The sequence below is a fragment of the Amphiprion ocellaris genome, chromosome 4 (genome assembly GCF_022539595.1).
Source record: "Amphiprion ocellaris isolate individual 3 ecotype Okinawa chromosome 4, ASM2253959v1, whole genome shotgun sequence".
In the NCBI taxonomy this organism is placed as follows: Eukaryota; Metazoa; Chordata; class Actinopteri; family Pomacentridae; genus Amphiprion; species Amphiprion ocellaris.
In genome coordinates, this window is record NC_072769.1 from 13,037,313 (window position 1) to 13,049,619 (window position 12,307).

Genomic DNA, 12,307 nt, shown 5'->3' on the forward strand with positions numbered 1-12,307 from the left:
AGCCTTTTTGTTATCGGTGTCAGCAGCAGGACTGGACGTAGATGGAGGATTTGTTTGACTGAGTTTTCCAGGAGTTGGAGCCAAGGCCGAAGCTGTAATTCTGACCTCTTACTGACCAGCTGACTGCCCCATGGCACCGTGAGTAGCAGAATAATAAACATTCAGTCACTGTTGAGTTGCTAGGAGACGCTGTTAGAGTTGTTAAATATTTCATTTCCTGTTTGGGTTTTGGTGTTAAAAGATCCGCGATAAAACCCGGCGCGGATTTTTAAGTTGTGATTTGTGTTTGATTGAACTGAGCTGTGTGGGGAAACGGAGGCGGATTTTTACCGGACTGGATTGGACTCAGAATTGCAACACACATTCAACCATTCCCGTTGCTTGCTGGTTTGTTTTTGGAAATAACTTTCTTAATGCTGCATTGAGTTGCGGTCTACCTGTTTGTTTGAGTTTTGTTGTTTAGTTTTTATGTTTGAATTAATTTACTGTCTGGTCACTTATCTAGTTTCGAATCGTTTGACAATTTGACTATTTTGTTCGAGTATTTTTTTTTAACTTTGACTTCATTATTAATCAGTGTCAGACATGCTACACATCATTAGAACTTGTAGATAATAGCTGTGGAAACATCCCCTGCTGACCGCAGTTTGTGCAGTCATTTGTCAGTTTAATGTTTACAGCTTGTATCTACATGTGTTGGAAAAGAAAAAAAATCAGTTAATTCAGGTTTTAAAATAAAGAAAATACTATTTTAAAGACTTGTTGGCAGTCCCTATCTCTATAGCTTCTCAGTAGCTTTAAAAAAAAAAAATCGTATGCATTCTCAAAGAAGGACGGAGCACTGATTTAATGAACAAGTAAAAAACCTTTATGGTTTGGGTTTCCTTTCAGTGCTACTTCAATACACCTCCTCGCTGTATGTTGAGATTTCTGCATGTTTGGCAGGTGATTAATACATTTAGCAATGATTCTGAGGTTGGACCTCAATATTAAATAATATCAGGGAGCAGGTGTGTGACTGCATTAAGGTATATGTGATCAGTATGGTGCAGCCATATGGTCAAACCTTCTTTAATTTGCTTTATGCAGTGTGAGTAAATGACATTTCAGCAAGTTAATTTCTTCTGATTCATTTCAGTTTACATTAGAAAAGGTTGATTAAATTGTATACTGTGTGTGTGTGCGTGCGTGCGTGCGTGCGTGCGTGCGTGCGGGGTCTAGTTAGAGAAGTTTAATGTGTTGCTGGATGCTGAAGCAGCAGGTTCTCCCATCACATGCTGTGCTGTAGTTACCTGACCTCTTCAGCGCCGTCATAATCTGAAAGTATTCCCTCTCTTGCAGTCACCATAAAACAGCTGGAGCTGCAGTTAAATGCAACATTTGACATCTGTTTTGCTGTAGAGAAACGGTGCCCCATGAACCACTGCACAGACGAGTATAATTAAGAGTTTCAGTGAATCCTCCTTCCTCAACCTGTATCCTTGACAAATGCATCATCATGTGGCTGCTGTATTTATCATGTCATGTGATCTGAACATGGTGAAAAAAACATTGTGAAAAAAAACTAAACAATAACAACATGAAGCTCATGATGCAGTACTATCATGGATGGATTATTGGGAAAACTCAATGTTTTTGTTTTGCTACATGTAAAATAGTGCAGCCCATATTTATCTCTGACAGAAGGACAGGTCCAAATTATACAAAATCCTCGGGCTCAGGGTCAGTCTGGCCTTCAAAAAGTTTCATATTCATCCAGCCTGTGCGGTCATAATTCACACTACTGCTCCTTTCACATGTTTGTTCTTGGCTGTGATTCCATTGGATGCGTCAGGGCCAGAAGCAGAAAGTTGTGCAATATGAAGTCAATAATCAAGGGGTCTTGTGACATACTCAGTTTCAGTTTATCACAAAACTGACTAAACTGTTCCTAAAGCAGTTTTTCCTCTCAGAAAATATGATTGAGAATACAGCTACCTGATCTGTGTTTGATGCTGCTGATTTATCCAAATGTTTCCTTGTGTCTTTGCACAATGATTTGTTGTGATAACCTCTTAATGCAGGCTTTTTGGAACAGCGAACTTGAGCTTTGATTGTGTAAGAGGAACAAGGATGCATAATAGAAAAATGTTACATAAAAATGATGAAAAACTTTTTAAAATGTCATTTATAGCCCACCATTGCATGTCTGCATAAGCAGCTGTGGAGCCAGAAAGAGACCATTCTTTGTAAACCCTGCCCTCTTGTGGAAAACCTGTACTCTGCAGCTAGAGGAGGTGATAATCACAAAATCATAATCAAGCTACAGTACATGCTACATTACTACTAATCTTGCTTGATAAAATTGGTGCTACAGATCAGACCAGCCACTGTGTGACTGTAACCAAATCGGTACAAGTGAAACTGTTCAGAATAACTCTCCTGAGCCTTTTACTTTTCTTATTCTTGTATCTGCAATGCTAAGGTTCTGGGAAAAACAGTTGCAGGGGAGACCAGGGAGGGGAAAAATGCCTTTTAACACCCAGGTCTGTATATGAGAAAGTCAAACGCTGGCTCTATGATCACGCTGTCAGCCAGTCTGCCTCAAACAGTCAGTGTGTGATCCGGTCACGGGTGACGGAGCACAATGAGGTCTAATGGTGCAATGATGGGACATCAAGGGAGAGGCCGGGACTCTGCTTGTGGGAATAAAAGGTCAGGACACTGCATGTTTACGCAGGAGATATAAAGTCATTATTGCTTTACAGTCCAGGTTACAGGAACACCTGATGAATGAGCAACCCGGATGATGAGAAGGCACTTTTAATGACGGCAGTTTTCCTGAAACTGTGGGACACATAGTTCTGGGCAGCAAGTATTTCCCGACTATGCCCTTCATTTCTGACTGATGAAAATAATCCCTGGTCTGCAGATTTCAAATGGCACATTGTATCATTAATATTTGGTAATATATATTTCATTCTAGAAGATTCTGTTTGTTCACGTTTTGTGCATTTTCTACATTTTTGTAAACCTTTTTCCTGAGAATCTGGAATTCCCAGAATGCAGGATAAAAAAAAAAAAAAATAGATGATCAATTACTTGTTGACTGTGCTTTTAATGGAGTACAAATGTATATTTATATAGTCCCTTAAAAGAATATTTAATCCTCTTTGCTTAAACACAAATGGGAGAGTTTGGATGCACCTGTTTGGCAGTAAAATAATAAATATTGGATTATCTTTTGAAGGAATAATGCTCATACTTTTCCTTGTAGAAGCTACAGTAAAGAGTATGGAAGCTTTTCTGTCCTGTGGTGGTTTATTAGATAGATATTCCAGGTATTCCAGTGTCACAGCAGTTTCAGGGCAGACATAACACCACACATTTCCTTAAAAACTTCCATACATAATAAGTTAAAAAGAAACAATGAATAAATACTAAAAACATTTTTAAAAAGTTTAAATATCTTCTATGATTTTTCACTTGACTGTTAAAATCCTTTATCCATTAATGTTTTGATTAAAAATATTGTAATTAACCAAAACTAAAGCTCCAAAATAATTTATCTCAGTATTTTGAACCACAGAGATCAAACTAAACCTTTTGAGATGTAAAGTTTTTATGACCGTTTGCCTTGAAACTGGAATCCTCTGTCTGCCATCCATCCACGACCTGGACTTTAAAGCTTGGTGTGATGTCTGGTCTGTTGTGGGAATTGTGACACCTTCTTTGCATTAAAACACAGGTGAGAACTGGCAGCTACCTACATAAAAAGGTTCCATCCAACACACGGACAAAGCACTGACAGCAAGGTTGCCAGTTGGAACCTTGGACCTCAACCCACCAGAGAAGAGATTTTTGCATCTGTATATTCTTTTAAGACTTTACTTCTGTTAATCTGCAAAACAAATTAATTTTGCTTTTAAATCTGGAGTTGTTTTGTCAGTTTTGAAAAAAATCTTAATTTTATCTTCACTAGTTTCAAGTATGTCTTACCTTATCGGATTCATCTTTTTGTCTAGTTGGACAGCTGTAGCTGTAGCATTTCCTTTCAATACTTTTGCAAAAGGCCCGAGGCTTGAATTTGAGTCATCTGGCAGTGGACCCGATGAACCTGTCCGGGGAATAGTGAAGGTTGTGCGGATGGACCCTCATGCTCTGGCCCAGTCAGGGTTCCTCAGGAGAGGACTGACCCCCAGAAGAGCCCACAGCTCCAGATTGCCTTTCCCTGCCTTCCTGTCTCATGGGCGTCCAGGTCAGGCCCTCAAGGCCCCTGTGAGTCCACTACACAACCTGCGCCCTAAAAACCCTCCTGAGATGGAGCTGAAGAAGAAGCAGGGCCTGCAGATGTGGCAGAGAGCTTTCGGTAAAGGAGGGAAGACGACTCTGCCAATCAACCTGAAGGACACTAAACAGACTTGCACAGCAGTGCCGTTCACTCAGGTAAGCTTCTGATGTGTCTTCTGACTGAATTTTATTTCTTTTTCTTTCTGTGCACGCATTAAACTGAGCATTAAGATGAAGGATTCTTCGTTAAGCTAAACAAAATATTGAAAAATTTCAATTTTTTGTAAGTGTTGATTTTTCAGTAACAATTAGAGAGACGTCTGTTTACTCATAAAGCTGACTGTGGCTCTGGTGGTGCATTAGCTGTAATGATATGGACTTGCATAAACGTAGAATGTTGGTTTTGTTCCACTCTCAGAGGTAAAGTAACACTGATTGCTGTTGCTGCTGTGTTTGTCCTAAGCTTCACCCTCTCTGTCATCCTCACAGCATGTGATGGCAGATGGATGTGAAACAGTAACGGTGCACAACAAGCTGTGTTTCGGCCAGTGCAGCTCCCTCTTTGTCCCATCTGAAGGGGAGTTTGCCGGCTTGAGTCCTGGTACTGGGACCTTCCAGCGCCGGGGCCCCTGCTCCCGCTGCGCCCCATTCAAAGCTCACACCGTCACTGTGCCTCTGCGCTGCGGAGCTGAGCTCAGGGAGAAGAGAGTGATGCTGGTGGAGGACTGCAAGTGTGAGACGAGCCGAGAGGAAAGGAGTGCCGAGACTGCAGCTAACACTCACCTGTAAATGTGTTACGGCGACGGGACTACATGAAGCTTTTTGATTTTTGAATACAGTCATTTGTTACAGTTAAAACATGGACATAAAAGGGCAGGTGCATTTTTTTCATTTAGATTAACATCTTAAATTACAGCCAAAACATAGCTATATTTTTTTCATAAATTGTGTAACATTTTTCCTGGCAATTGTAACCAATATTTGCATGTAACTGTGTATGTATCTGTATTTTTGCATGAGTCTGAATGTGTTATTCAGAGTAAAATATCCTGGTGGCTTATTCCACCATCGAATATTTGACAAATTGACCTGTGTTTTGGTCGTGCAATTTTCTGTTGCAACAGATGAAGCCGTCCATACTGGACTTATGTTCAAAAGTATGTTTAGATTCATCTAAACTGAAATATTGTGATCTGTAATATTGTCATTAAATTGTCCTCTTTGTGCACACTCCTGTTTGCCTGGCATTGCTAATTAGTTTTCTGCCAACACTGTTAAATTTACAAGTGCAATTTAGTCTGCATGCAAAGCTCAAGCAAAAACATGAAGAGCATTTGTTGTTTTGTTTTTTTTCCACCCACTCTTGTATTCAAGCATTCAAGTGTCAGCTCCTATATTTTATTAAAAAGCCATGTTCCACCGAGTTTTAGCACATAGCACTTACATCTGAAAGCACCAAACTGGAGAGCAAACGAGCTATTGAGCACGGGTACTTAGCGGTAAGCAAACATAATTGTTTCAGCATGGACCCCTGAATTATGTATAGGAACCACCTATTCTCATGCCCAGTCTCTTTTCAGGGTAGTTGTGGGAATTTGAACATCATTCACCGCAGATGCACTTGAGCAAGAGGGCATGTGTGATTATGTGTGTATGTGCTTTTTTTCAGTTAGGGCCCATAAAACCTATTATTCATTTATATCCTGGCACCTGGGCCTGGTAAAGTGAACTCATCCCACACATCCCTACATACATTCCCAGAGGAGCATAAAGAAGGGGCTCTTTACGTTGCCTTGGCATGTTGTCAAAATGACTGCTTAGATGGCCATTTGCATTCACGTGGGCCTTCTGAAAAAGCGAAAGCGTTCATTGCGCTACGGGGGTGCATTGAGTCCCTTGGATTCCATTAGCATGTGATTAACATCTTGGGTTGATGGCTATATTTTCCAAGATTGATGGGACAAATATTTGCTCAGGTCTTAACGGTGAAGAATTAGGGGCCACTTTTAATCAGGCACTTGTTTTTTGTTTTTTGTTTTTTTCTAAATATGCAGAAGCTGGAGAGGTTGGGAGGCTCATGAAGCAGCGATCAAATTCTGCGTCTTCAGCTCTCACTGCTCACAGTTAATAAGGATGTTTGTAAAATGTCAGAATCTGAGTAATGTAGAACTAAACCTGTGCAGCCCTCTTTGTTATTATGTAATGGCACACTCGCTATCCGTAATAATCTATCTGAACTGAGTGTGCGATGATGTTGGTGGAGGGAGAGTCCTGATCTCACTACCTTCTTCCAAAACGCTCTCCTTCTAGTGTGTAGTAAAATAAAAAATTGTAAAAAAAATTAGGAAAAATTGAGATAAAAAAGATAAACGGGTATAGTGACGGGAGGGTAGGAGGAGGAGGGCAGTTGTTGATTGAACAAACAAGGTGCACAAGAGAGTGCACCACTTAGCAAGACAGATGTCAGCCCCCTTTGCATTGTGGGATCCGGCGGAGCACTCCTGTGTCATTAAGGATGGCCTGGTTCCCATGGCGAGGGGAAAGGAAGGAGCGAAAGGAGGAGGGCCCGCTGCCAAGTTCAGCGCCTCGGGGATCAGATCAGCGTCACGGGGTGCTAAGTGGCCTAGTTAGCGCTTTAAAACGCACAATGAGCTGCCTGCTCTTTCTCCCTGTGTTATAGGCCTTTTAACTGTCAGACATGGAAATGGTTGGGAGGTATGTATGATGGGGCACTCCAACAATATCGCTTCAATCAAGGTGTATCAAGGGGAGTTATAGATGAAAGATTTGAGGCCTATTTTTGCATTGGAAAATGTATTTCCAGATCCGTAGGTAGAGTTAGTTACCATGGTTCTTTGGGCCTTCTATATAAATATGACCGTGGCAAATCATTTCAATGCTGAAGACCTCCTACCACGGATTTCTTGTGTGTTCATCTGTGTTTATAGCTATGGCTAAGCAGTCCAAACAGTGCTAAGCTAACTAACCAGCTGAATGGCGTTGGAAGGGGAAGGTCCACCAGATTTTCGTCAGCCGCTTGGGGCTCTGTTGGAGCTAAACCATCATGGTAGTTTGGACCAGACTGGACTGCGGATCAGGCTCCTAGATCTGGCATCAGCAAGTGAGGGTTGAACAGGGGTCCATCAGGCACTCTGCAAATAAATCTGGATGTGACGGGGTACGCCGGGTGGGGGAATAAATCGCAAGATGACCTGTTAAGTCACAGGCGAGACGGAGCGTTCTCACCTAAATCCCCCCGGTGCAGGTATACTGCTGTAGGTGTCAGGGCTCTAGGTGAGAGGGTGTCTGTTCCACGGCTAACATCTACCTCCCCTCTGATACGGTGGTACATGCTCGCTCCGTGGTGTTAGTCTGGACCAGCTGGTCAGGGTTGGCTCTGCTGGAGATGGTGCCCCGGGCTAAGCCTGCCAGCCTACTGCCATTCTGCCTGGCTGCCAGCCCGCCTGCCAGGCTGTCTGTTGGGTGCCGAGGAGGAGAAAGATAGGTGTAGCCCTATCCCAAGTTTGTCACTGCATGCAATCCAACTGTGGTTTTAGTGTGTGGTGCTGCTACAACCGGTAGAAGTGACGCAACTAATGTTGAGAATAAAATAAGTAAATGCGTACATACAGTTTTCATCTTTCTCTTGCTGATCTGACACCAGCAGTCAAACCAGAGCCAAAACGAATTTCTCTAAATCAGTATATGTACAGCAGAGATCCAGAGCAAGGATATCAGGTTATAAAGGTTATTTTTTTTATTTTCATATGGTTTTACAAGAGGTTTGGCTGCAGTTGCATATAATTAAAACTTGATTTAAAGTACAGATAATTACTGACTTGATTCAGTAATGTTACTTAAAATTTAAAATAGCATCACTGCCCACTTACTTTTTTTGTCTTCAGAGGCGTTTTTCTTTTTAAAAAAGCATCTGAGCAAATTTTAGTGAGATAATGGCTGCAGAATGTAGAATTAGAGATTGATGTGTTATTTTGGGTTGTTTTCTTATGACTGATTTGAACGCTTGAAATATTTTAATCAACTGTAGATGGATGAAATGTTGTGTTATTACTTATTAGTGCCTGATGTCGAGTCAAACAGCATTTTCAACTGGGGTACGTCATCTTGAAGGATACGTTAACAACTTTCAAGTGTGCCTAAAAACAATAGTCAAGTATGCATACGCACAATGAAAAGGCTTTAGCTTTTTCCCTTTCTTTCTGTTCATGATTGACATTAAAAGATCCCTTTGTGATGCATTACCAGTCCCACCAACTGTATAATATATTTTTTTATTTTGGCTTTTTGTACTCATATTACTTGATGCTCCCAAAGCAACAACTTATACATGTGTTTTGTTTCAGTCTTTTCTGTAAAATCACTTAGTGCGGAAGACAGATATTTCACCCAGTGACCCCTGCAAATGCACACATGATGATATTTGTGCGTCTTTGTATTTGTTTGCATGTGACTGTTCTTTCGAAGCCTCCGTGTGGCAACTTTAGCGTGGCTGAGTGTCGAGCTGTCAGTAAACCCTCTGCTGGAGTGTGGCGGTGATAGCGATGCCGCTGTGGCAGGTGCGGTCCTGCATGCCATGCAGGTGATGTCTCTCATGCTCACTTAGCTAATGACTCCAATTAAAGTAATTAAGAGCTGGCACGGTGAAACCTGCTCAACCTCCCACTGCCAACCCATCCATTCCCCTTCCTCTTCACCCGCACACATCGGCGCCCACCTCCTCATACCACTACATGCAGTTTGCTACTTCTGCTCTTCTGCCCTCCCTTTCATTTTTCTCTCTTGGGCACCTCACCCTTTTTGTTATGCCACAACTATCCTCTGCTCCAGCAGAAGGCCTTTTAAAGAAACATGAAGCCTAAAATCAGCTAAACGCTCCACTCAAGGAGCACTTAAGAGACCCTCAGCTCAACTTATTGTCACACAGGCAGCTATGAAGAAGGGGGAAGTAGTGAAGGCCGTGTCCAGCAGGAGACAGAGGGGAGTTAGAGAGCGAGAGGGGATGCAAGCCAGGTCCTAACGAGGAGAGAGATAATTGTTTTGTTTTGTTAGGGGCCCTTCTTCAGTGTGGAGGGAGTTGAAATGACACGCCACACATGGTTTTTGGATGAAGTGGGCAAAGGGAGGGTGTTTGGGGGTTGGGGGGAGGATGCAGGCTTGATGCAAGAGCAGTGAAACTGTGTGGGGGGGGGGTGCTGCAGCACAGAAAAGCAGTCATACGTAGCACAGAAAAAAGGGCTCCAAAAAGCTGCAGTCAGTCCAAAACTGGAGCCTGTTAAGTGTTTTTTTTTTTTTTTTTTTTTTAACACACTAAAAGATTCAAAAGCCACCATGAAACTTTGATTATTTTCGTAAACATTGTTGTCTTCCACTTACAGGACTTCTATAAGACTTCAATGTCAAAATACACATTAATCACAGAGTGGTTCAATATCACAGTCCACAAATTCCAACAGTGGGAAAGACCACTCCGGGCCAAGTTGGAGACACAACTTTGGCTACCGGGCATGGTCAGATTTATCAAAATTTATGAAACGGCAAACATATGAATCTCTGGTGTCTTGGTGTTCTTTCAACTCTTGGAATCCCAGCCTGACAGACGATGTGCCTGGATTTGTAGCTGGCGTGGCGGCGCAAACACTTTTCCAGAATCTCATCACATTTTCTGTGAGAAAAAGACTTTGATGTGAACCCTGGTTTCACCGCCCCCCCGTGTTCCTCATGTGTTCACCCTCTCCAGCGTGTTTCCTCCTTTTTATTTCTCTGCAACACTGGACCTGAAGCTAATGTGAAAAATGTAGCTGAAGTGTATTTTATCAAATATGAGTTTAACTGTATCAAACCATTTCACGGGAGAGGCTACAGTCATTTTCTAGTAGTTTGCGTAACAACACAGTGCGAAACACCAGCGTTGACACTAAAGACAGTCTTTTATGGTGAGCCTTGTGAAAAACACCACCATCGAATCTACAGCTGAGCACACTTTCATAATCTGGCTAGTAACAGCATCAGGCAAATTATCCTGGTGGACTGTCTTTTTGAGCCAGACCAGCAAATCACCTCCAGAAGCCTGTCACCCCTTCCATGAAGATAAATGGTATCATTACACAGTCTCCATCATGCATTAGCTAATCTGGAATCCAGTTTCTGCTCAAAAGTGGAAATGGCCATGGCTTCCCGTTCAGCCGGTTGGATAACACCAGCAGAATGTGTGACAAACATTGCTAACTCATGTTGCTAAAGCGCTGGTTGGGATTCTGCTGCGCTCTATTCACAACAAAGCACTTTCTTCATCCTGAGTTCTGCCCATGAAGCATTTATTTCTGTTCTTACTGCTAAAGGGTTGATACCAATACAGACGCACTTTACCCAACACATTCTGCCAGTGTCACAGATATCTGTCCGTAAACAGTCATCCTCACAGCGGGCAGAGGATGAGGAGTATCATGCCAGTGTGGGAGAAAGGGAAAGAGGAAGAGTGATTGAGAGAGAGACTGACATACACATTGGAGGTGGGGGTACAAAAGGGGGGAAGCAGTGCGCCAGTGTTCAAGAGAGATAGGCCAAGTGAGAAAGCGAGGGAGCGTGTGCATGTTTGAGTTTGTGTGTAGGGGTACAGAGGCGGGGTGCAGGTGGCATGGAGCTGGCGCAGGCCTGGCCCACTGTCCCCTGGCAGTGCCAGGCTCCATCTGTCATCAGCAGGAACATCTGCAGCCCAAGGTGCCCTTGTCACCCAGCGTTAGAGTAACGAGTTTGGCGTTTCCATTAGTCCAGGGCCCTCGCCTGCCCGGCCGGCGCTAGCCAAAACCATGGCATTTTGGGTGTGAGCTTGTGTGTGTTTGCCTGTGAGTGAGTGTGTGTCTAGATATGAGACGGGGAGAGAGAGAATGAGGAAGCGAGCTGGGGGTAACTGGATTTGTTTGTCAGTTTGTGTGCCTGTGCACGTATGTGTGTGTGTTTGTAGGAGAAGTGAGCACCAAGCCAAAACAACATGGCAGCGCAGAGCGTTGACCCAGCTGGGCTGAGCCGGCATGTCGAGTCATGTCCCCTCCTGATGTGAGCGTGCCCAGTGCGCTCACACCGCTGCCAGGCCCAATCTCTGCTCCTCGTTCCCTCTCACTCTCCTCTCTCTCTCGCTCTTCCTCCCTCTCTCTCATCTTTCTGTTTTCCATCTGTCCACCTCCCTCTTATCTGCCCTTTCTCCCTTACCTCCCTGTGCCCCTTGTAGTTTCCTCCCCCCCTCCTATACGCAGAGTCCTCTCACACCCGGAGTCTATACTAACATTCTGCCTCTGAGCGCTACTCACATTTTTATCTTCCTTGTCCCTAAAAAACAGATGGCACTTCTTTCCCGGCTCCCTCTTTTCATCCCTCTCTCTGAGCTCTCCTCCTCCCTCCCTCTCGTCCTGTGTTTCTTTCCATCCAGCCGGTGTATCACTGATCCTAACTGGCAGTCCACCTGTTTATTCCGTTTTTTCCCCACTTCCTAATTTAAAAACCTGAATCTATTTTGTCTCCCTCAAGGGCAATAACAGGATTTTATTATTGCTTATTGTAGTTATTACTTTCACATGACATTTTGTAAGGACTAAACACGGTTTACACAGTTATCAACTCCACCTTCAACAAGATGGCTGCTGTTTGTGTCTGCACCACATGGTGGCTCTAACGAGCAGCAATCTTTCTTCATATTAATGAACCCGCATTTGGCTGCAATTGTGTCAGTTACCCACAGAATACTAATCAGACAAACATGAGCACATCAGAATAGGATAAGATTGATTACACTTTTTCATTTTCTGCACTACATGCAGGCGTGCATCATAAATCTGTTTTGATGGCATCCGTGAGCTTTTAGCCTAAAGGTCTGAGAGAAACTAGACACTGCTTAATAAAAGCCCCACATTCAAAGCTCATAGTGCGAGTTAGTTGGACTTTCCAAGAGTCTCTGACATGTGAACTCACACAAAGTTACACTTTAATGCACAAACTGTCTTTAGATGACATTTACTGCCACTCT

General features: G+C 43.1%; 1 protein-coding gene across 1 annotated transcript; it reads left to right on the top strand.

The window, feature by feature from the left end:
• Positions 1 to 5,486, top strand: dand5 (DAN domain family, member 5). The gene is made up of 3 exons (XM_023278517.2): positions 1 to 138; positions 3,728 to 4,425; positions 4,759 to 5,486. Exons 2-3 carry the CDS (start codon positions 3,970 to 3,972, stop codon positions 5,056 to 5,058), a joined length of 756 nt encoding a protein of 251 aa, XP_023134285.2. The 5' UTR covers positions 1 to 138; positions 3,728 to 3,969; the 3' UTR covers positions 5,059 to 5,486.
• Positions 5,487 to 12,307: the final 6,821 nt, after the last annotated feature.

Bases quoted from the DNA above. Each gene is read 5' to 3' on its own strand.
- dand5 (XM_023278517.2), top strand. From the start codon at position 3,970: ATGTCTTACCTTATCGGATTCATCTTTTTGTCTAGTTGGACAGCTGTA. The intron at 4,426-4,758 runs GTAAGCTTCTGA...TCATCCTCACAG, and splicing joins CAGCAGTGCCGTTCACTCAG to CATGTGATGGCAGATGGATG.